The 23034-nt window shown below is 46.1% G+C and overlaps 1 protein-coding gene across 2 annotated transcripts in view; it reads right to left on the bottom strand.

The window, feature by feature from the left end:
* The window catches only part of LOC136333649 (T-cell immunoglobulin and mucin domain-containing protein 4-like), a 49199-nt gene that overhangs the window by 19306 nt on the left and 6859 nt on the right, over positions 1-23034 (bottom strand). For both annotated transcript variants that reach the window (XM_066273110.1, XM_066273109.1), the window contains exons 3-5: positions 19823-20038; positions 17729-17791; positions 15853-15906 (exon numbers count right to left, since the gene is read on the bottom strand). In XM_066273110.1, the coding sequence (XP_066129207.1) occupies positions 15853-15906; positions 17729-17791; positions 19823-20038 (333 nt within the window). The remainder of the gene's footprint in view (positions 1-15852; positions 15907-17728; positions 17792-19822; positions 20039-23034) is intronic.

Consider the following 23034-nt stretch of genomic DNA (forward strand, 5'->3'; position numbering starts at 1 on the left):
CATAGTAATTTTTTTAAATGGCGACAAAGCTATACTTAGAATACAAAATAAGTAGATAAATACTTTACACACACACACACACACACACACACACACACACACACAAATACATGCATACATCTTACTCCCCAAAGAAAACTAAAGAGAAATACTAAAAGGCTAAACCTGGCTGACTTTGAGTGAAAATATTATCAACAATTACATTTTTTCCTATCAGTACTTTTATATAATTTCTCAATTTTTTTCAGATGTAAAAAATTTTCACTGTAAAATATTTTATGTATCATGTATCATCACTGGGAACTCTCTTAGATGCCTGAGTCACAAACTAACTCTTAGGCTATGTGTCATTTCTTTGAAGCAGTACCACAGTGACCTTCTAAGTGAAACTTTGAAGATAGGTGTTAGCAACCCATTATTAACCCACGGCTAAAGACGGTTTGGGCGGTGCTAAAATGTGTACTATTTGGCCTTTTTACAGGAAAAGTTCACCAACTCCTGGAATAGTTAGTCTACTCTTGCAAAAACAACACCCAAGGAGTTACGGAATTAAATGTGTTATATATGAGCATAATTTTACTCTTAAAACTTCCAGACATTCAGATCCTAAGGCGACGAGAGACTTGCCTTTCAAGATGGTTATGCCTAAGGTTGTAGACTAAGAATCCACTTTCTCACTCAAATAACACTGTGCGCTACGTACATCTCTGGAAAGGCACTGCATTTTTAGAAATTCTCTCAAGAATCCGTTTTGAACATCACCTCTGTTCCATCCTATTAGCAGAAACTTGCTTCTAAATTACTAGAAACTCCCTCTCATAATACATTTGAGCACTAAAGCTTCTGTGGCATAGTGATAACCACTTTATATAGATTATCTCATTTGAATCTTATAAAACCCATTTATAGATGTGTAAACCAAGGCTAAAAAGTTTAAATCATTTGCCCAAGGTAACACAAACCATAAAAAGACCCCAGCTCTGAAGGACTAAAAAAAATCAGAATTATAACTATTCCTATGTGAAAATACAAACTCTATAACCATTGGGCTTCAATTGGAAATAGAAGCTATTTATTCAGTGGATACATTTTAAAACTTGTATTACCTATGTTGACTCATCACTGAATTCATAGACACTGGAACTCATCTGTCTCTACTTTTAAAACAAATTTAGTTCTAAAATAAGTCCATTCAATGATACAATCTTAACACAATCCTGGAATTTGAAAAGTGACAACTTCAAGCCTTCAGAGAATGGTTTAGTTTCTTCTGTAGGTAGTGTTGGCTTATGCTGCCCCCTTCTGGATCACTAGTGGTATGATCTTAACAATCCAAAGGAAAGAGAAAAGATCCAAAAATCACCATCTGAATACAGTGTGTCTGTAAGGTCATGGTGCACTTTTGACCGGTCACAGGAAAGCAACTAAAGACAATAGAAATGTGAAATCTGCACTAAATAAAAGTAAAATCCTTCCAGTTTCTGTAGGATGATGTGGCAGCATGTGCGCATGCGCAGATGATGACGTAACACCGTGTATACAGCGGAGCAGCCCACGGCCATGCCAGTCGAGATGTGGACGGTACAGAGGAAAGTTCAGTGTGTTTTGTGGCTCATTAAATTCGAATCCATGACCAAAGTGCAATGTGAATATCGGCGCGTTTATAACGAAGCGCCACACCATAGGAATAACATTCCTCGGTGGATAAGCAGTTGAAGGAAACCAGCAGTTTGGTGGAGAAACCCCGTTCTGGTAGGCCATCAGTCAGTGACAAGTCTGTAGAGGCTATACGGGATAGCTACCTAAGGAGCCCTAAAAAATCTGTGTGTGAGCCACATCGAACTGCACTGAATAGATATGAAACTGGGAGGGTTTTCCTTTTATTTGGTGCAGATTTCACATTTCTATCGTCTTTTGTTGCTTTCCTGTGACCGGTCAAAAGTGCACCATGACTTTACGGACACACTGTATTTTAGAGTGGAGAAGAATTTGAAAATATTTTCTCTAATTCCTTTTTCTAATCAGTAGAAATCCTATCTGTAGAGAGTTCACCAGTCCCACAGTAATAGATTATTACAAAGGGAGTGACTAGAACCCGTATTTTCTGACCTTGCCTAGCAGCGTTAAGGTAGATCTAGAATTTCAAAATGCCTTTTGAAAATAGAGACACACATCTATTGAATTCACATACTTCCTTTAAATTTGGGGGACTTCATATGTAAAATAATCAATAAGGGCACTCTACACTTAATGAATCAATAGGGCATTATATACGTGAGTCAGATGTTCCTCAATTCCAAGGGCAAAACTGGGTGGGGTTCATTTCTAAATTTTGAAAGGGAACAGGAAGCAAATTGGGTTGGCACCCACTGATTCATAAAGAGGAAGGGATGATGAGATGACATCACAGTTCATGCAGATGTGGTAACAGCCGGAAACCAGAGCCTCAAGAACACCATTATTTGAGTCACCGCGATTCTGAACTATGCCTCCACCCTCCACTGCCCCTGAGGTGCCCAAGCAACAGAAATGTCATCGTCCTTTTGAGAGCCCAGAGTCACCACCCCAGGCTACTGCTTTTACGCAGGGCCAACTGAGCGTCTCGGTGAAGCAGATAAGACCCCACCCCTAACCCTTCCTTACCGGACTCCTTTCTGAAGGTCAGTGTCCAGCACTACGCTGCCCATACCTGCTGATCAATGCATGCTGATGGAGGGAGGTGGCAAGGTGCACATTTTACCAAGAACCTTCAGAATTATTGACAACAATAATAAATGAATGCCCTATACCGAGCACTGACTCCATGGCCAGCATGGTGCAAAGTACTTCCCACATTTGCTCCAAGAAAATGCTCTACAGTCAGCACTAGTTTCGCCCTAATCTCACAGCGGGGACCCTGTGGTGGGGAGATGGCGGGTAACTCGCTAGAGTCATGCAACTAGAAGGGGATTGAGCAAACGTCAGGGCCCGGATTACCTACCTGGGAGCCCAAGCTCTCCTCTGGGCTCCGTGGCAAGAACTCACATACACCTGCTCTGGGCGGACCAGCACTGGAGCATGAATGCCCATGCTGTCTCCCAGCGCAGTGGGAAGACAGCCATTTGCAATGGACCCCCAGCCCTGCACTGCCCGGGGGGGGGGGCGTTTCTGGAAGAGAGAGCCTAACGGTTATTGTTGTTGATGAAGACAATGGTGTGTGCAATGTAGGCAGCGGAAAGCGCACAGAGCTCTGGCATCTATCATCACGCTTGAACTTCCGATGAATCTACGAGGCAAGTAAGCTTATGCTGAACTAAGTCGGCTTGGGCAGAATGATGGGAAGAGGACGAAACGGAAGCTCAGAGAGCTCCCATATCTTGTCCAATGCTGCCTCGCTAGTGATGATCATAAATGGTAGAGCGATGACACCCGAGTCCCAGTTCCACGTCTGTCCCCGCCTCTGAGCCGCACAGCTTCCCACAGACCGTAAGTGTTCTCGCCAAAGGTCACTGGTACTTACACTCACTGACTTGTTCACAGTGGCAGGACAGACACCTCATTACAGAACTCACTGAGGTTTCGCCTTTCTCCCACCCTCCTGTGAAAGCAGAGGTCTCTGCAGTGCCGCGGGCGTCGGAAGGACGCTTTGGTCTGTGGAGTGAGTGATGCAGCTCACTCGGTTAACCTTTGGTGGGACCCCTGGCAGGGCGGGCTCTGTGTTCTGGCTCAGCCACTGCACCTTCCTTCCCACACTCTGCTTGCCTCACCGTGGGCATGCCTCTCTCAGAGCTTGGCAACTCTCTTTGATCTCAGTTGACCTTTCTGAAGGTGAGCTGTTAGATGCGAGAATTACACGGATTCTGTTCCAACTTTTTTAATGAAAAACACAAACCATTGGGATGGTTGATAGAATATACTGCGTTTGTGAGATGAATGGAGAGAAGCCACTTTTTGTCCTTTTCTTTTATCTCAGACCGCCAGCCTATCAGCCGGTGCGACCCTGTGAAAAGCACTGGGTGTGAGAGAGAAAATAAGCCAGCTAATGTGGCACACGAAAGGTGCTGACTTTGAAATCAACTGCATCCAATTTCTTTCCGCCTAACAACGGTGTTCGTGAGTGAGAATGAGCTTTGCTCTATTCCCCTGCCTTCCTCTGTTCCTTCTGCTGAACTTCTCCCGAGAAGGGCAGTTCCTCCTACAACTTCCTTCTGTCCTGGTCGGCTGAGGACCCGGAGAAGTGTCAGGGCCTGACAGTGCTCAGTTCGTCTTTAATACAATAGTATGGAATGGGGACAGAGCTGTGATTTAGGAGCCAGAAGATGGCCCAGTTCCCACTTTTCTTCGAACTCTTTTAATGCCTCTGTGCCTCAGTTTCCTTCTAGCTAGCATAAAGGGAGTGGACTACACCGGCAATTTCTAAGTGCCTTCTTGGGGCCAGGGATGGGCTGGCTTCCGAAGAATCTCCTGAGGAAGTTGGTTAAACATACGCTTTCTAGGGTCCACCCCCAGAGGCTCTAACTCCGCAAGCAGTGAGTGACCTAAGGCAATCTCCACTCTTACTAAGCTCCCTGTGATTCCGGCCTACGAACAGGTCTGGGGGCTGCAGACTGGAGGATCTCTAAGTCCAAGGTCTTGGTGTCCTGCTTCCCTGGGAGAGCCAGATGAGAGCCGGTTACTTTCACACCTTCTCTTCCTCTATCCTCACTCCTTCTCTCTTACCTCCATCTCCAGACCCAATCCCACCTCCCTGCTCTCGACCACATCCTCTTCCCCTACACAGACAGACCTTGCTCCCCTCACCAGCCCCTTCTCTCTCTACCTGGCCTCCCCTCTTAGTCTCCCTTGAACTTTTTGAAAGAACACCTAATGTTCATTCTCTTACAAATGCTCATCACTGGACCTCAGGGCACCCACCGCAGTTAACGGCCACCTTTCCAAATGCTCCTCCTACTTGGCCAGCATGCAGAATTCACGCGTGTGTAATACCCCCTGCGCCCGCCGAACCTTTGACAGCCCAGCCCCTGTGCCCCTGCGCTCTCCTGGACCCTGTCCTGCTTCTGCTGTCTCCCTCTCTGCCCCTCCCCCCAGCCGGCTTTTCTGTTTCCCATGCACCCTCCCCCAATGCAATTGTTCCTTGGGGAGGGGGGAGGGGTGGGTCTGTCTCCCTCTGCACCCCTTATCCCTCCCTTCATCGCATACAATACTTTTAGGTGATCCCACAGGAATTTCAGTTAGGCTTAGCTTGCTTAGGAGACAATATTAAAAAGGGTTTAAGAGCTCAGTTTTAAGAGCCAAGAGACGGAGGACTCAAACTCTAGCAAATTTCTTAACCTCTCCAAAACCTCAGTCTCTTCTCCTTTGTAATGGGCGTAATAAAAGAGTCTTCCTCACAGCCCTGGACAACGCCCTACAATGAGACAATGCACTAGAAACACCGGTTCCAGCCCTGGCATATAAGAAGCACTCAGTTAGTGTCGTGTAGTATCACTGCTTCTCAAAATGACATCTGTAGGCCGGACCTGTCCCTCGTGAGATATGTGTGAGAGCAGTGGCACAGCGGCTGGTCTCTGCTTAGCACTTATCCTGTGAGTCATCATAGTAATTACGATTTGATCTGAGGTCGGTGCCAACATCAAAGACACTCATCCCGGCCCTGGCCGGTTGGCTCAGAGGTGGAGCATCGGCCTGGCGTGCGGGGGACCCAGGTTTGATTCCCGGCCAGGGCACATAGGAGATGCACCCATTTGCTTCTCCACCCCGACCCCCTCCTTCCTCTCTGTCTCTCTCTTCCCCTCCCGCAGCCAAGGCTCCATTGGAGCAGGGATGGCCTGGGCACTGGGGATGGCTCCTTGGCCTCTGCCCCGGGCGCTGGAGTGGCTCTGGTCACAGCGGAGCGACACCCCAGAGGGGCAGAGCATCACCCCCTGGTGGGCAGAGCGTCGCCCCTGGTGGGCGTGCCGGGTGGATCCCAGTCGGGCGCATGCGGGAGTCTGTCTGACTGTCTCTCCCCGTTTCCAGCTTCAGAAAAGTACAAAAAAAAAAAAAAAAAAAGACACCCATCCCACCCAGGCCCAGCCCCCACATTTCCAATTTCCTATTAGACATCCCAGAGACCCCTCAAATTCAAGATCTCCCAAACACATGTCATTCTTCCTCCTGGGGGTTCCTTTACCAGTAAACCTGTCACATTGATCTAGTCCCCCAAGTACAAAGAATTAGTCATCCTTCACTCTTATTTCGGTCAACAAGTCATCTCAATGCTAACTCCTAAGTGGCTTTGACCCTGTCCCCTCTCTGTTGTTACTGAGGCCCTCATTCTAGTCTAGACACTCCTCTCCAGCCTGGATTACTGCAGGGGGCTCCTGGGTAGCCTGTCTCCTGGCTTGCTGCCCTCTGATACATCTTACACACTCTTGCCACAGCAATTTTTTCTGCAACAGAACTGAAAATGTCATTCCCTACTCAAAAATAATATGAATGGTTTTTTATGACCCTGGAAGGAAATCTAAATTCTTTAGCCCATCAATCGAGTCCTTTAAGAACCTAGACCATTCCAGTCCTGGCCAGGTAGCTCAGTGGGTAAGAGCCTCATCCTGATATACCAAGATCACAGGTTGGATTTCTGGTCAGGGCACATACAAGAATCAATAAGTGAATGCATAAATAAGTGGAACAACAAATTGATTTCTCACTCACTCTCTCGCTCTCCCTCTTTCTCTCTCTCCCTTCCTTTCTCTCTAAAATCAAAATTTTTAAACATTTACAATAAAGACCCTGGCCAGGTGGCTTGGTTGGTTAGAACATTGTCCTGACATGCAAAAAGGTTGCTGGTTCAATCCCCAGTCAGGCACATATAGGAACAGATTTTTATTTCTCTCTCTCTCTAAAATCAATAAATACAAATTTTAAAATTTTTACAAAAAAGAACCTAGAACATTCCAAGCTTCCTGCCTCCATGAGATTCAACTTGACTATTAAATAGTCTCCAAAGAATTCATGTTCCATCACATCCCCATCTTTGCTCGTGTGTTCTTCCTCCCTATTCACCCTTCCTTTTCCAATGCAATGGTCTTGTCCTTGAAGAACCAGTTCAAATGTTGTTGAGTGGAATTGTCCTCCCCTCCTTTCTAAGACAGACTCTGTCTCTTCCTCGCTGGGGCCCCAGGGCAGCTTTTCATACTTCTGTCCAAACAAAGCACACTGGATGAGCAGGTGTTATGTACAAGCCTGTTTATACCATTTAAGGCATTAAGAACAGAGGTCACGACTTACTTATGTTTATATGTCCTGTGCCATGTACTGAGAAATGCCTAGGTGAGCCACAATTAACAAATGACAGATTTGAGCCCTGGCCGGTTGGCTCAGTGGTAGAGCATCGGCCTGGTGTGCAGGAGTCCCGGGTTCGATTCCCGGCCAGGGCACACAGGAGAAGCGCCCATCTGCTTCTCCACCCCTTCCCCTCTTCCTCTCTGTCTCTCTCTTCCCCTCCCGCAGCCGAGGCTCCATTGGAGCAAAGTTGGCCCGGGTGCTGAGGATGGCTCCATGGCCTCTGCCTCAGGCACTAGAATGGCTCTGGTTGCAACAGAGCAGCGCCCCAGATGGGCAGAGCATTGCCCCCTGGTTGGCATGCCAGGTGGATCCCGGTCGGGCACATGCGGAAGTCTGTCTGACTGCCTCCCCGTTTCCAACTTCAGAAAAATACAAAAACAACACACACACACACACACACACACACACACACACACAAACCAAAAAACAAATGACAGATTTGAAAGGCCTTTACCAAATATTCACATCTGCAAACCAAATGCCAAGGTAAAGATAGAAACATCCCATTTCCAACCACATCTTCCTCTGAGAATCCTTTGAGTCCGTGGACAGGCTGGCTTGCTCTGGGCCAGCATACAGAGGCTGGCTTTGTAAACCAGAACAACAGAGGAATAGAACAAATGTTCCTACAAGCACCCCCTCCCCACACCCTCACCGTCCTAACCCTGGGACCAAGCAGAAGCTACTGTAAACATCTCAAGGGAAGAAAAATGTTATTGTTACTAGAGCAATGTTCATTTTTCCCAGTTTTACTGGATTGACAGCAAAGTCCTTGTGTGTGTTTGGGTACATTAAATTTGAAATTGTCCTACAGCTTCGTCTTCATGCTGGTGATGGGTATAATGACCCATCTGGGGGCTGAGGAGAAGTGAGCGCTAATGGTTTAGGATCAGATATGAAAGTCTGCCCTCGGGGAAGCTGTGTTGAAAGACAGCTGCTGCCAGGAGAACTGGCCTCTGGTCCCAGCTCTCTTCCTAACTCACTGCAAGACCTCTCTCAACCTGCTGGCCTTCTCTGGGCCTCAGTTTCCCAGTTTTCTATAGACAACAACCCTTCAATCCGTGGAAGCTGGGTGTGAGTCCCGCTCTCCAGCTGTCTAGCTCTGTGACCTTAGGAAAGCCACTCCGCATCTCTGAGCTCCATTCTAGGCAGCTAGAGAGAGGCGAAGATCTGTCCCCCGGGCGGGCTCCTTTGGATGATGTCTGCAGACCAAACCCTTTCAAAGTGGAGTCGGGCACCAAAGGAGAAGATAATACTTGGAAGTGTCTTATCAAATAAAAAACACAAATTTGAAAGCCCCGGCAAGGAACCTCAAACATAGCTCTTCTTCAGCCATAACTTGATTTCAAAGCCTAAATTCTAGGCCGATGCCCCACGGATGGAGCAACAGGAGAAGGACAAAACTAGTCAGAGGCGGCGGAAGATGTCCGTCCACCCATAGGAGGAAAACCAACAGTGGAGAGTGCTGGAGAGCCGTGCGAAAAGCTTTCAGAATCTGAGATTTATTCTACTAGCAAGGAGAGGATTATTACCATACCATTTTAAAGTTTTGCAACTTCCCCAAGTTTGTAATTTTGTCACTCGTCAGCTGTTTCCCTGGGGTGATCAGCAGTTTAAAAAAACAAAACAAAAAGAAAACATAGAACTAAAAAGTGTCCATGTAATACTTAAAAGGAACAGCGAGTCAGCCAGGGGCTGCCGGAAGTGGCCTCCTGTGACCTCACGGACTGGCCACAAACAGGGGAATAGCCACAAACAGGGGAATAGCCGCAGAGGAGCGCGGCCGAGAGGAAACGGGACTGAGCCGCGGTGACTCGTTCACTAGCCAGCAACGAGCCAGCAACGATGGACGAGGCATTCTTCTCATGCATGTCCTCACTCAATAGCCCTGTGCGGTAAGCATTACTATTACTGCAATTTTGTATTTTGAGGAAACTGAACTTTGGAAAAGGACAGAACAAGTCACTCACCTGAAAGTCTAAAAGCGGGAGAATGGACCAGCAGGAAATGGCAGAACAGGGCTGTCAGCCTGAGCTGTTCTGACTCCCCAGAAGGGTTCTTTGAACCCCCACCCAATGCAACCCAGGAGCCTGTGAGAAGAAAGGACTAGAAATTAAAAATTTTTTTTAAAAGTGTGGATGTTACTAAAGTAGTAAAAGTGAGCCTGAGGTGTAATCAACAGGGGACTTAATCCCAGGCCACCTGAAGTTATTTAGAAAATGACATAGTCATGTGGCTCTACTCACATCACCCTGGCTTCAGAGTCCCTGCCACACAGAGACTGAGTCTTTAGGGAGCAATTTGGAATCATTTCTCCTATTCCTGTTGCCGAGCAAAAATGAATTACTCCTCAGGCTAAAGGAATGCTTCAAACCCCTGGATACCTGGACGAGTAAGAGTCCGTATTCCCCTAACAGACTTCCTTTAGCTGCAGGAGGAACCTGTAAGGGGTTTTTGTTGCTGTTAGTATTGTTGTGCATATTCCTAGCTGTGTGATCTTGGGCAAATGACCAAACATCTCTAAATTCCATTCTAGGCCACCACACTGCAGAGGTGAGAAATTGTCTTTCTGGAGAAATTAAGGAAACCATCCAATTTACTGTTGCAACAGCAACAAAAACAACAACAACAAAATAAGGTACCCAGGAATAAATTTAACCAAGGAGGTCAAAGACCTGTACTCAGAAAATTATAGGACATTGAAAAAAAGAAACTGAAGAATATACAAAAAAGCAGAATCATATACCTTGTTCATGGAGTGGAAGAATTAACATCATTAAAATGGCCATATTACCCCCATTACAATACCAATGGTATATGTCACAGATCTAGAACAAAAGTTTCAAAAATTTATAATGGAACCAAAAAATACCTTAAACAGCTTCAGCAATCTTGAAAGAGAAGGAAAAAGTTGGAGGTATCACAATACCTGATGCCAAATTACACTATAAGACCACTGTAACCCAAACAGCCTAGCACTGGCATAAGGACAGGCATATAGATGAATGCAACAGAACAGAAAGCCCAGAAATAAACCCACACCTTTATGATCAGTTAATATTTGACAAAGGACGCAAACAACTTAATACAACTCAACACCAGGAAGACAAGCAATCCAATTAAGAAATGGGCAAAGGACCTAAATAGACACTTCTCCAAAGAGGACATACAGATGGCCAATGAACATATGATACTCAACATTACATATCATTAGAGAGATGCAAATTATAACCACAGTGAGATATCATCTCACATGAGTCAGAATGGCTATTATCAATAAATCAACAAACAACGAGTGCTGGTGAGGATGTGGAGAAAAGGGAACCCTCCTGCACTGCTGGTGGGAATGCAGACTGGTGCAGCCACTGTGGAAAACAGTATGGAGATTCCACAAAAAATTTAAAATTGACCTGCTTTTTGACCCAGTCATCCCATTTCTGGGAATATATCCTAAGAGGCCTGAAGCACTAATTGAAAGAATATGTGCACCCTATGTTCACTGCAGCGTTATTTACAATAGCCAGGATCCGGAAACAGCCCAAGTGCCCATCAGTAGATGAGCGGATAAAAAAGCTGTGGTACATTTACACAATGGAATACTACTCAGCCATTAAAAAGAGAAAAATTTTGCCACAGCATGGATGGACCTGGAGATTATTATGCTAAGTGAAATAAGTCAGTCAGAGAAAGACAAGTACCATATGATCTCACTGATAATGTGGGGACTCTACTGAACAAATTAAAATGGATGAAAAAGTTAGAAACAGGCATGGACACATGGAACAGACTGATAGTTGTTAGAGGGGGAAGGAGTTGGGGGACTGGACAGAAGGTGAAGGGATTAGCCAAAGAACATATATACACATAACACATGGTCACACACAACGGTGAGGTGACAGCCAGAGGGAAAGGGGGTGGAGCTAGGAGGAGGGGGGCAAAAGGAACTACATGAGGACGAAAGGGACTTTGCTTGGGGCGATGGGCACATGATGCCGTGTGCAGATGATGTTCTATTGAATTGTACGCTTGAAATCTGTATGGTTTTGCAAACCAATGTCATCTCAATAAACTCAATTTTTTAAAAAAAGTGAAGAAAATCTTCCAGGGGCAGGTGATTCTAGGGCTGAGCTTCCAAGTGTGAATAGGAATTGGGTGGGTAAAGACGTCAGTCCCAGTCGAGTCAGCAGTGTGGATGCCGGAGCTGAAGCGATAACCTCACAGTGGGGAGAAGAGTGACAGGCGATGCACTAGAACACAGAGAAGAAAGACCCAGCTGCTCAGAACGAATCGTGTCCCCTGAAATTCACACGGTGAAGCCCTAACCCTCAGTGTGATGGGTGTTGGAGATGGAGCCTCTGGAAGGTCGTTTCTGTTGTTTCAGCCACCCACTCGTGGTATTTTGCTCTACCAGCCTGAGCGAAATGAAAGCTCACGGACTGTGAGGAAGGGAACCCAGAGCGGTGAGCGGGGCGCAGGAGTGCAGAGCTTCATTGCCCTGGAAAGAAACAGACTTGATGTCTAGTCAAAGAAGGCTGCTGGTGCATTTTGCTTCCCTTTACAGAAGCTGAGTTTTTCCTGGGTATTTCCTCAACTCTCCGTGCCATTCCTGGTTCCCCAGTCCTTCAGCCAAATGTACTTTCAGCCTAACTGGAAATAACAAGGGTTCTTAGGGTCAAACAGGTATCTTCCTCCCACCAATGAAATCTGGGAAAAGCGAGCTGAGGCGATCACTGAATGTACTAGAAACATCACTTTCGAAACCAAAAGTAAAGTAAAAAGCAACGCCTAACCAGTTCACAACGGCATGTTAAAGTGACACAACCCCACTGTTACTGTTCTATTAATGAACACGTTTCTCTGATTTGTAGGCAGTGGAAGTGGACACATAGCTTCAGGTGCTCACTGAGAGAGTGTGACTTATTATTTCCTTAAAAATCTTCAGTCTGCTGCTGATTACTTATAATGTTTGGAAATGCTGATTTTTGATGTAAAGTTTTTTCTTCCAGCGGTCACACAAATGGGAAGAATAAAAATAATAAAACAAGCAAATGCCATTCTTAAAAATAAGGTTTGATTAAGTGACGTTTGCTTAGGCATTCTTATTCCTTAAAGAAAGCCTCTCTGTTGAATGTATGTATTACTAGCATAAGCAATTCCCAAAGTAATCCTGAAGCCCCACGTGCCTTTATGTACAAATATTGGTAAAATCATCAGTATCTACAAAGATTACCTGTTTCACTTAATTGTTATATACAAATTAAAATCAACACTTCAGTTCATTGTACTGACAAAAAATAAGAAAGAAAAGGAGGAAGGGAGGGAGGGAAGGAGGGAGGGAGGGAGGGAGGGAGGGAGGGAGGGAGGGAGGGAGGGAGAGAGATTGCCTTTCTGGGTAATGTTAATTTGGGGGAATAATAATTTTGACAAGATCTTCTTTAAGGCTTTAAACCAGCCCTTAATCATGAAAGAAGCCTTAGTATCCAGAAAATTACATGAAGAAATGAGGAAGGAATTGAGGATATTTAGCCAGGAAAAGAAAGCCTCACAGAGATGGGCAGACCAGTGGAGAGCACTTTGCTGTAAATGAAGAAGTAACCTTATTCTATAAAAGGCTCCGAGGGGAAGTCAGGGAGAAGCAGCTTAGCACAGTGTTAGAGTGGCGTCAGAGGGGGCAGACATGGCTAAATCCAGGTCGGTCATTTCTCAGACAAGTCATCATATATAACCTTTATGAACTCTTAAATGAAGGGGATAATGGTATCTATCTAATAGGCTTTGTGAAAAATCAACCGAAGTGATGCATGTAAATGAACAGTGTTAAAACAAAGAAAGGCCTGAGTAGGCATAAGCATCTCTAATAAACTTTCTGACCTGTTCTCTTCTCTCTTTTTTAATGTGTAATATGGGGGTCATAGCTCTACCTGACCGGAAGGCCATTGTGAGATTAAGTAAGAAAATGCATGTTACAAACCCCTGATACGGCACCTAACACAAATCTAAGTCCTTAGTAGAAGGCGATTATTACTATAAATGTTTTGTTACCAAAACCAGTGGGAAGAGAAAGTGGTCCATGAAAGAACATCACCTTCTATTTCAGAGTGGAAAACAAGGTAAAATAAAATAGTGTTGAAGAGCACGGAGCCTGGGCTCTGGTGGCGCAGTGGATAAAGTGTTGACCTGGAACGCTGAGGTTGCCAGTTCAAAACCCTGGGCTTACCTGGTCAAGGCACATATGGGAGCTGACGGTTCCTGCTCCTCCCCCCTCTTTCTTTCTCTCTCTCTCCCCTCTCTAAAATGAATAAAAATAAAATTAAAAAAAATAAATCTTGGCCCTGGCCGGTTGGCTCAGCGGTAGAGTGTCGGCCTGGTGTGCGGGGGACCCGGGTTCTATTCCCGGCCAGGGCACATAGGAGAAGCGCCCATTTGCTTCTCCACCCCCCCCCTTCCTCTCTGTCTCTCCCTTCCCCTCCCGCAGCCAAGGCTCCATTGGAGCAAAGATGACCCGGGCGCTGGGGATGGCTCCTTGGCCTCTGCCCCAGGCGCTAGAGTGGCTCAGGTTGTGGCAGAACGACGCCCGGGAGGGGCAGAGCATCGCCCTCTGGTGGGCAGAGCGTCACCCCTGGTGGGTGTGCCGGGTGGATCCCGGTTGGGCGCATGCGGGAGTCTGTCTGACTGTCTCTCCCCGTTTCCAGCTTCAGGGAAAAAAAAAAATCTTAAAAAAAAGAAGAAGAAGGGCATAGAGTCAGAGCTAGACTTGCTGGATCTGGTGTCTGAGAGCGGCGTGGCCTGGTGACAGTTACGTGGAGTGGGGAGTGAGGCTGTAGAGAGGGACTGGCTGCAGTGGCCTAGGAGCAGGGCCCAGCCAGCACACGGTGCACGCCCCATCACCCTGGTGCGCCCCATAACGAGTAGATGGTAACAGAGACTGACAGACCCTCTTGGAACACGCCCCTCCTCAGCCCTGCAGCCTCTGGACAGGGGAGAGTGCTCTCTCTCTCCCAGAATTTAACAAGGAGCCGTGAAAGGAAAATTATCCGGAATCTTACAGAAGAGGCGAAGACATCAGATGACCTCTGGTTCCCAGTTCAATGTAAATTAGTCCAAGATTTAAATGGAATAAGTGATACCATTTTGACACCTCCTCGCCCACCCTTCACTGCTTCTCTGGTTGCTTCCTTCTCTTCTGATAGAAAACAGCCCCCCGCCCTGCCCTTGTCCCACAATCAAAGAAAGTCTGAACCTCTGGGACCCGGTTTCCCTTAAGTTATCGACCTCCAGGCCAGACTTCCTGTCCCCCCACTGCATGAGTCACTGTGTGCCAGGGTCACCTCACCATTTCACCTCCATTTACAGTCTTCCTTCAGAGCCTGTGCCCCTTCCACTGGCTCCTGTCTGTCCCCTCCAGTCCTACCCTCTGAGCCTTTGTGAGTGACGCTACATTGCCTCCTTCACAGCCTGAAAGGACGACTCTCTTCTGGCTAATAAACACGTACAAAGACACTCAAACTCTCTGCTCATCAGAGCAACCAAAGAAGGAGATGACATTGTTGTTTTTTTTCTTCTCAGGAGATTGAAAAAAAAAATAGATAAACAAATGGGCACATCCAGTGTAGGGAGGATACGGAAAGCGGATACCGTGTGGGCAGGAAGACAACCCGGCCCAGCCTTTCCAGAGAACAGTGTTGCCATAGCTGTTACATTGAAAGTGCTTCCGCTTAGCATGTCTCTTCTTGATCACCGCCCTGGCTGGAGAAATGACTGCAGACACGTTTAAGGGGATACACACATGCAAGGTTGCTCACTGAAGACCGTTCACCATGACGAAACATTGGAACAACCAAAGTGCCTGCCTCCCAGGGCAGGGGACACTCTGGGTATCCATAGTGTGAGGTGCTATTCAGCACTTGAACCTCACGGTGCAGGCCCACATGCGCGGAGGAAGAAAGCGCTCTCATATATGTAGTGATGGGTCAACAGTATAAAACGCAGAAGGCTGCACACAGTAGGATAGCCGTTTTCAAAACTCCACGCACAAAACAAACCGTACATTTCTATATCTATTCACACACAGGAGGGAACAGAAAAAGATCTAGAATGATCATCTTTGAGTAATAGCTGTGTCGACCTCAGAGGAGGAGCTGGAGTTAAAGAGAGGAAGTCAAAGAGAACTTTATTTCTACCTTTTTTTTTTTTAATGTATCCCTCACAAACCTGCATTAGCGTAATATGTGTGCAATTGAAAATAAGTCAGGAGCATTTTGGAAAAAGGATGGTGCTTCTCTGAGTCGCATTCCTAGCTGCAGGTCAGAAGCGGCTGAGGAAGGGGCTCAGAAATGAGGCGAGGAGGGAGGAGAAGCCACCGATGCTGTTGGCCTGTTTCACTTCCATTCCAGCTCGCAGGAGGATGTGGAATGTGACCACTGTGGAACCCAAAGAGCTCAATCCTGAGACAAGCAGCAGACGACAGACTGTTCCCACGGCCCAAGACAAAACCACTCAAGATGGCACAGCACCCCTCCCCCCAAGCAAAAATCACTGACTCACTCATTTCCCACGTCGATGGCTGGGGTGTTGACTGGAGAACCCAAGGTTTAGACTCTGGAAAAAAGAAAAGAAAGAAAAACAAGAGTAAACTAACTTAGGTAAATTCTTGCCTTCCTATTTTGGGGGTCCCTCTGACCCTTAAACTGACTTCTATCATTAAAAAGAAAGAGCCGCTAACGTTCACTGAGCAGTTAGCACATGCCGGACACTGTTCTATGTGATGTACATGCATTTCTCATTTAATCCTCAGAAAAAGACATGTATATATATGAAGGCTCTTGTTATCATTTCCATTTTACCAGTGAGGAATCCAAGGCCCAGAGAGATTAAGTAATTTTCCCAAACTCACACAGCAGCTAAGTGGCAGTTTTGAACCCAGGTGGGGTGAAAGCAGAGTGTGAACAGGGGCACACAGGAGCCTCTCCACCACCCTGCCTCCCTATGATGCACGGTCACAAGTGCTGGTTTATTTACTCCACGGGTCTCTAGTTTCCTCTGCGTGATTTTAAGTCCCACGAGGGTAACAGCTACTATCCAAATCGTTACTAATGTGCCAGGCACTCATCTAAGTCCTTTAAATGCACGAAGTTACATAACTCCACAGCAAACCTGGGGGGAGATGGAGGCCAGAGACCCCCAGCACAAAGAAGTAGAACTGGAGGTCAAACCCAGGGAGTTCTCTCTACTGTTTGCAGGGTATTCTCTGCCCCGGGGCCCTGACGATGAAAGGACGAATGAATGAAAGAATTCACCCTCTGCTATGAAAAAGGCAAGCAGTCAAGTGAGTGCACTCCTTGGGGGTTTCAACAAAGAGGACTGGTGTGCTTGGAACCAGGATGAGACAGCTGAGCACCACCAACCCGCACGTGGAAAGGCTATTTTCTAGAGATGTGCGACCATGGAGAACTGTGCAAATGAATCAAAATGAGTCAATCAATTGATCAATCAATCATCTCCCTCCCTCTCTTTCTCTCCCCCTCTCTTTTTTTTTATAAATAAATTTTTATTAATTTTAATGGGGTGACATCAATAAATCAGGGTACATATATTCAAAGAAAACATGTCCAGGTTATCTTGTCATTCAGTTATGTTGCATACCCATCACCCAAAGTCAGATTGTCCTCTGTCACCTTCTATTTAGTTTTCTTTGTGCCCCTCCCCCTCCCTCCCCCTCTCCCTCTTTCCCTCCCCCCCCCCTGTAACCACCACACTCTTGTCCATGTCTCTTAGTCTCGTTTTTATGTCCCACCAATGTATGGAATCATGTAGTTCTTGGTTTTTTCTGATTTACTTATTTCACTCCGTATAATGTTACCAAGATCCCACCATTTTGGCCCTGGCCGGTTGGCTCAGTGGCAGAGTGTTGGCCTGGTGTGCAGGAGTCCCGGGTTCGATTCCCGGCCAGGGCACACAGGAGAAGCGCCCATCTGCTTCTCCACCCCTCCCCCTCTCCTTCCTCTCTGTCTCTCTCTTCCCCTCCCGCAGCTGAGGCTCCATTGGAGCAAAGATGGCCTAGGCGCTGAGGATGGCTCTGTGGCCTCTGCCTCAGGCGCTAGGATGGCTCTGGATGCAACAGAGCGACGCCCTAGAGGGGCAGAGCATCGCCCCTTGGTGGGCATGCCGGGTGGATCCCGGTCAGGCGCATGCGGGAGAGTCTGTCTGGCTGCCTCCCCATTTCCAATTTTGGGAAAATGCAAAAAAAAAAAAAAAAGATAAAAGATCCCACCATTTTGTTGTAAATGATCCAATGTCATCATTTCTTATGGCTGAGTAGTATACCATCTCCACTCATCTGACTCAAGGATGCTTGATTCACTGTTTCCTTCCCCTCAGCCTAAGAGGTAAGGAAAGAAAAAGCAAACACGCGTCCACATACCTTTGGATGTGAGTAAGGCTGTGTCTCTAGTGGTCACTTCAGAGACAAGGGAGGTTTCTGGCTCTAGAAGAAGAAAGAAACACTTGATAAAAGGCAGCTAAACGATGTGTTTGTGCTGAGTGGTAACGTTTGTGGCTATTTTTTATAGTTGTCTTTGTGCTCTTCCATATATTTCAGGTTTTCTTCAAGGATGGCATGGGGGAAAACTTCAAATGTATTTTAAGATGAATATTTTAAAAGCCAATGGGATAAAAACTACATACAAAAATGGGTTGGTTCAGTGTTCATGGACTTTAGGTGAATATTCAGACTATAATGGAATTAGCCAATCAAATATTATAAAGTTGTTTTTTTCTGAGAAAGCGAGGAAGGTGGGGGGAAAGGAGAGAAAAAGAGAGGAGCATCAACTCATTGTTCTACTTACTTGTGCTCATATCTATTGCTTCTCATACGTGCCCTGACCAGGGCTTGAACCTGTGACCCCAGGATGGAGCTGGCACCATCATCACTCCCTCTATCTACCACACCACTGGCCAGGGCCACGTTATTTAAGTGATCTTTTAAAACATATTTTTCCATTGATTTTAGAGAGAGAGAAAGAGAAGCATCAACTCATTGTTTCACATAGTTGTTCCACTACTTGTGCACTCACTGATTGCTCCTCTATGTGCCCTGACCAGGGGTTAAACCCATGACCTCTGGCACACCAGATCAATGCTTTATCCACTGAGCCACCAGCCTGGGTGATCCATGCCTTATTGAGACAGATGAAAAGCCTAAGAAAGCCTTCAAGCTATCTCATAATTGTTTTCTTTTTTCTTTTTGGATGAGAGAGAGAGATAAACAAGGACAGACAGGAAGGGAGAGAGATGAGAAGCATCAATTCTTTGTTGCGGCACCTTAGTTGTTCATTGATTGCTTTCTCATACATGCCTTGACCAGGGGGCTTCAGCTGAGCCAGTGAACCCTTACTCAAGCCAGTGACCTTGGACTCAAGCCAGCAACCTTTGGGCTCAAGCCAGCAACCATGGGGTCATCTCTATGATCCTGCACTCAAGCCAGTGACCCCACACTCAAGCTGGTAAGCCTATGTTCAAGCTGGCAACCTCGGGGTTTCAAATCTGGGTCTTCTGCGTCCCAGGCTGGTGTTTTATCTGCTGCATCACCACCTGGTCAGGCTCATAATTGTTTTCTAATAACCTTATCATCAGAATCAGAGTTTGAAACATAGTGGGAGCTTTGATAAGCTCCTGTTGGTAACTCAGTGACAGATCCAAGATGAAGAAGTAAGAGGAGTTCAGGAGAAACAATACAAGGAAAAAAAGGGATAGAACCCATTCACCATCAAAACATATTTTAAGGCATCTAGAAGCCTTTTCTCAAATAATCTCCTAAACCAAGCAGATACTTGAACCCTGGCAAGATGGAACTGGAGTCTGACCAAAGGTGACATTTTCTGGTTCTTCAACAAACATCTCCAAGATTCCGGGAGGTCAATTGGAGAACCAAAAAAGCTGACTTTTCAAAATCAAATAAAAAAATGGTAAAAAAAAAAAAAAATGAAACCATAAAACAAAGAAAAGACATAGTTTAGTAAATACACACACACACACACACACACACACACACACACATATACTGTTATGGGCTGAACTCTTTCCCACTCAGCCACAAGTTTATATATTGAAGCTCTAATCCCTCAAGTAGTTCAGAATGTGACTATATTTGGAGACAGATCCTTTAAAGAGATAATTAAGGTAAAATGAAGTCAGTAGGCTGGGCCATAATCCAATATGACTGGTGTCTTTACAAAAAGAAGAGATTAGGACAGACACGCACATGAGAGAAAGGCCATGTGAAGGCATAGTGAGAAGATGGCCATCCATAAGCCAAAGAGAAAGCTCTCAGAAGAAATCAACCTTGATGATGCCTTGATCTCAGACTTCTAGCCTCCAGAACAGTAAGAAAATAAAGTACTGTTTTTTAAGCCACAGAACAAGTCTCTGGGCTGCTCATTCAGTAGAGAGCCCTGTTCCAAGGGACCATATACATCTGACCAGCAGGAAGGAAAGAAGGGCCAATTGTACCATGTACCTGCAGTGAGGGTGGGTCCTTCTGTGGAAGGCTCGCCGGTCTGAAGAGTTGTCAGGGGGCATGTGGTCATCATCGTTGTGAGCGCAGTGGTGGTTCTTGTCTGAAGTGGTGTTCCGGTTGTGAGGTCCGGTGTAGTCACGACTGTTGTTGGAAGCATAGTTGTGGTAGTTGTCACAGCAGTGGTGGTGGTGGTTGGGCGATGGGTGGTAGGTGGGGCTGTAACCAACAGAAGACATATGCGGTACTAAGTAGAGATGAAGGAAAAGGGAAACAAAACAAAAATATCTGGGATCCTTCCATGTCTTTCCATATCTACTACCTTCACCTGGTCCACTGTCCTGGACCATTGTAATTAATGCCCAAAAAAATTGGGGTTCTTGCCTCTATTTTTGGCCTTTCCCATCTGTTCTTCACACATTGGTTAGAATAACCTTTTTTTTTTTTTCTTTGTATTTTTCTGAACTTGGAAATGGGAAGGCAGTCACAGACACCCACATGCGCCTGACTGGGATCCACCCGGCACGCCCACCAGAGGGTGATGCCCATCTGGGGCATTGCTCTGTTGCAACCAGAGCCATTCTAGTGCCTGAGGCAGAGGCCACAGAGCCATTCTCAGTGCCCGGGCCAACTTTGCTCCAGTGGAGCCTCGGCTGCGGGAGGGGAAGAGAGAGACAGAGAGGAAGGAGAGGGGGAGGGGTGGAGAAGCAGATGGGTACTTCTCCTGTGTGCCCTGGCCAGGAATCGAACCCAGGACTCCTGCACGCCAGGCTGATACTCTACCACTGAGCTAACCAGCCAGGGCCTAGAGTAACCTTTTAAAATAATAAATCTAATTATGTCAGTCCTCTGTTTAAAACCTTTTACTGGGTCCTTCTTGCCCTTAAGATAAATAGCTAAGACCCGTAGTAGCACAATTGAAGAAGCATCAACATGGAATGCTGAGGTTGCTGGTTCAAAACCCTGGGCTTGCCTGGTCAAAGCACATACAAGAATCAACTACTATGAGTTGATGCTTCCTGCTCCTCCCATTCCTTTCTCTCTTTCTCTCCTTTCTCTAAAGTCTTGAGAGAGAGAGAGAGAGAGATAAAGAGCCAAGTCCCCAACCGCAGCTATAAGGCTTCACCTGACCTGGCCTTGTGTTTCTTTCTAATCTCATGTCTCCACTCTACTCTTCAGTTCTTTGAACATATCAGTGACCTTCCAGCTGGAAGCATTTTGCCCCTGATGCTTCCTAGTCTCTCTCTTCAATAGGCCGACTCCTTCTTAACCCTCATGTCTCAGCTAACAGGAGGCTTCTGCAAGCAGGTGATCCATATTCTGCAATAAAAAAATTTTTTGCGCTCATACTTGACCTTCACAGCAATCGTTGCATTTCGTCACCATACACTTACCTAATGATTATTGTTTAATGTCTGCTTCTCCCCCTAGACAGTGAGCTCCATGAGGGAAAACCTGGTATTTATTTTGTCCTCTGGTACCAATCTAAGACCTACCAGGGTGTTGAGTACATAGTAGGTGTCTCAAAAAAACATCAATAAAGGAAATGAATGACTGCATCAAATGTGAGCCCAACTATAAATTTTCAGTCAAGCAAGGTGAAGGAAGTCTGGAGACCTCCTGCTCAGCACTGTGCTTATAGTCAGCAATGATACGTTGTACACTTGAATGCCTGTTAAGAGGGTAGAACTCACATTAGGTGCTCTTTCCACAATAAAATAAAATTAAAATCTAAAAAACTTGAGCCCAAAGTATGCAACATGGGGTGAGGATGTAGCCTCTTTCAGACATTAAAGATTGTGCAGGCACAACACCCCCCTAAACATTTGAATATGGCTTCATGAGCTGCAGTTATTCTACAGATCCCACCCTGTCGAATATGCCAAACGTCCATGAACTCTAATGGACCGGAAAGACGCCATTGGTTTCAAGTGAACTTAGAAATGACCCCACACACACAGTGTGGAGGTCAACAGATATTTTATAAAATAATAGCTGATTATACCAGGCTTGAAAAGAGCAGACTTGGATGGGCATCTATAATCCTATAAATCAGAAGAAGTAGTAACTTCCATCTCACAAAGTTGTTTTGAGAGAAAGATAGGCTGATGTGTGTGAAAGTTTTCTAATTAGAAACCCATGTCAGTTGTTCTCCAATTTTAAAGTGTATTAGGATAACCAAACAAAATAGGAACAGACTGACAGCTGCCAGAGGGGAGGGGGGTTGTAGGACTGAGTGGAAAAGGTGAAGGGTTTAAGCCAGAAAACCCTAAAACCTCAGGGACACAGACAACAAACAATATGGGGATTTGCAGAGGGAAGAGGGTAAAGAGGAGAGAGATGGTGGTGGAGGAGACTTGACTTGGGGTGGTGAGCACACACAGTGCAGTGGATAGATGGTGGGTTATAGAATGGTACTGAGCACACACAGTGCAGTGGACAGATGGTGGGTTATAGAATGGCACTGAGCACACACAGTGCAGTGGACAGATGGTGGGTTATAGAATGGCACTGAGCACACACAGTGCAGTGGACAGATGGTGGGTTATAGAATGGCACTGAGCACACACAGTGCAGTGGATAGATGGTGGGTTATAGAATGGCACTGAGCACACACAGTGCAGTGGATAGATGGTGGGTTATAGAATGGCACTGAGCACACACAGTGCAGTGGATAGATGGTGGGTTATAGAATGGCACTGAGCACACACAGTGCAGTGGAGAGATGGTGGGTTATAGAATGGCACTGAGAACACACAGTGCAGTGGAGAGATGGTGGGTTATATAATGGCACTGAGCACACACAGTGCAGTGGATAGATGGTGGGTTATAGAATGGCTCTGAGCACACACAGTGCAGTGGATAGATGGTGGGTTATAGAATGGCTCTGAGCACACACAGTGCAGTGGACAGATGGTGGGTTATAGAATGGTACTGAGCACACACAGTGCAGTGGACAGATGGTGGGTTATAGAATGGCACTGAGCACACACAGTGCAGTGGATAGATGGTGGGTTATAGAATGGCTCTGAGCACACACAGTGCAGTGGATAGATGGTGGGTTATAGAATGGCACTGAGCACACACAGTGCAGTGGATAGATGGTGGGTTATAGAATGGCTCTGAGCACACACAGTGCAGTGGATAGATGGTGGGTTATAGAATGGCACTGAGCACACACAGTGCAGTGGATAGATGGTGGGTTATAGAATGGC

This window comes from Saccopteryx bilineata, chromosome 4 (genome assembly GCF_036850765.1).
Source record: "Saccopteryx bilineata isolate mSacBil1 chromosome 4, mSacBil1_pri_phased_curated, whole genome shotgun sequence".
NCBI lineage: Eukaryota > Metazoa > Chordata > Mammalia > Chiroptera > Emballonuridae > Saccopteryx > Saccopteryx bilineata.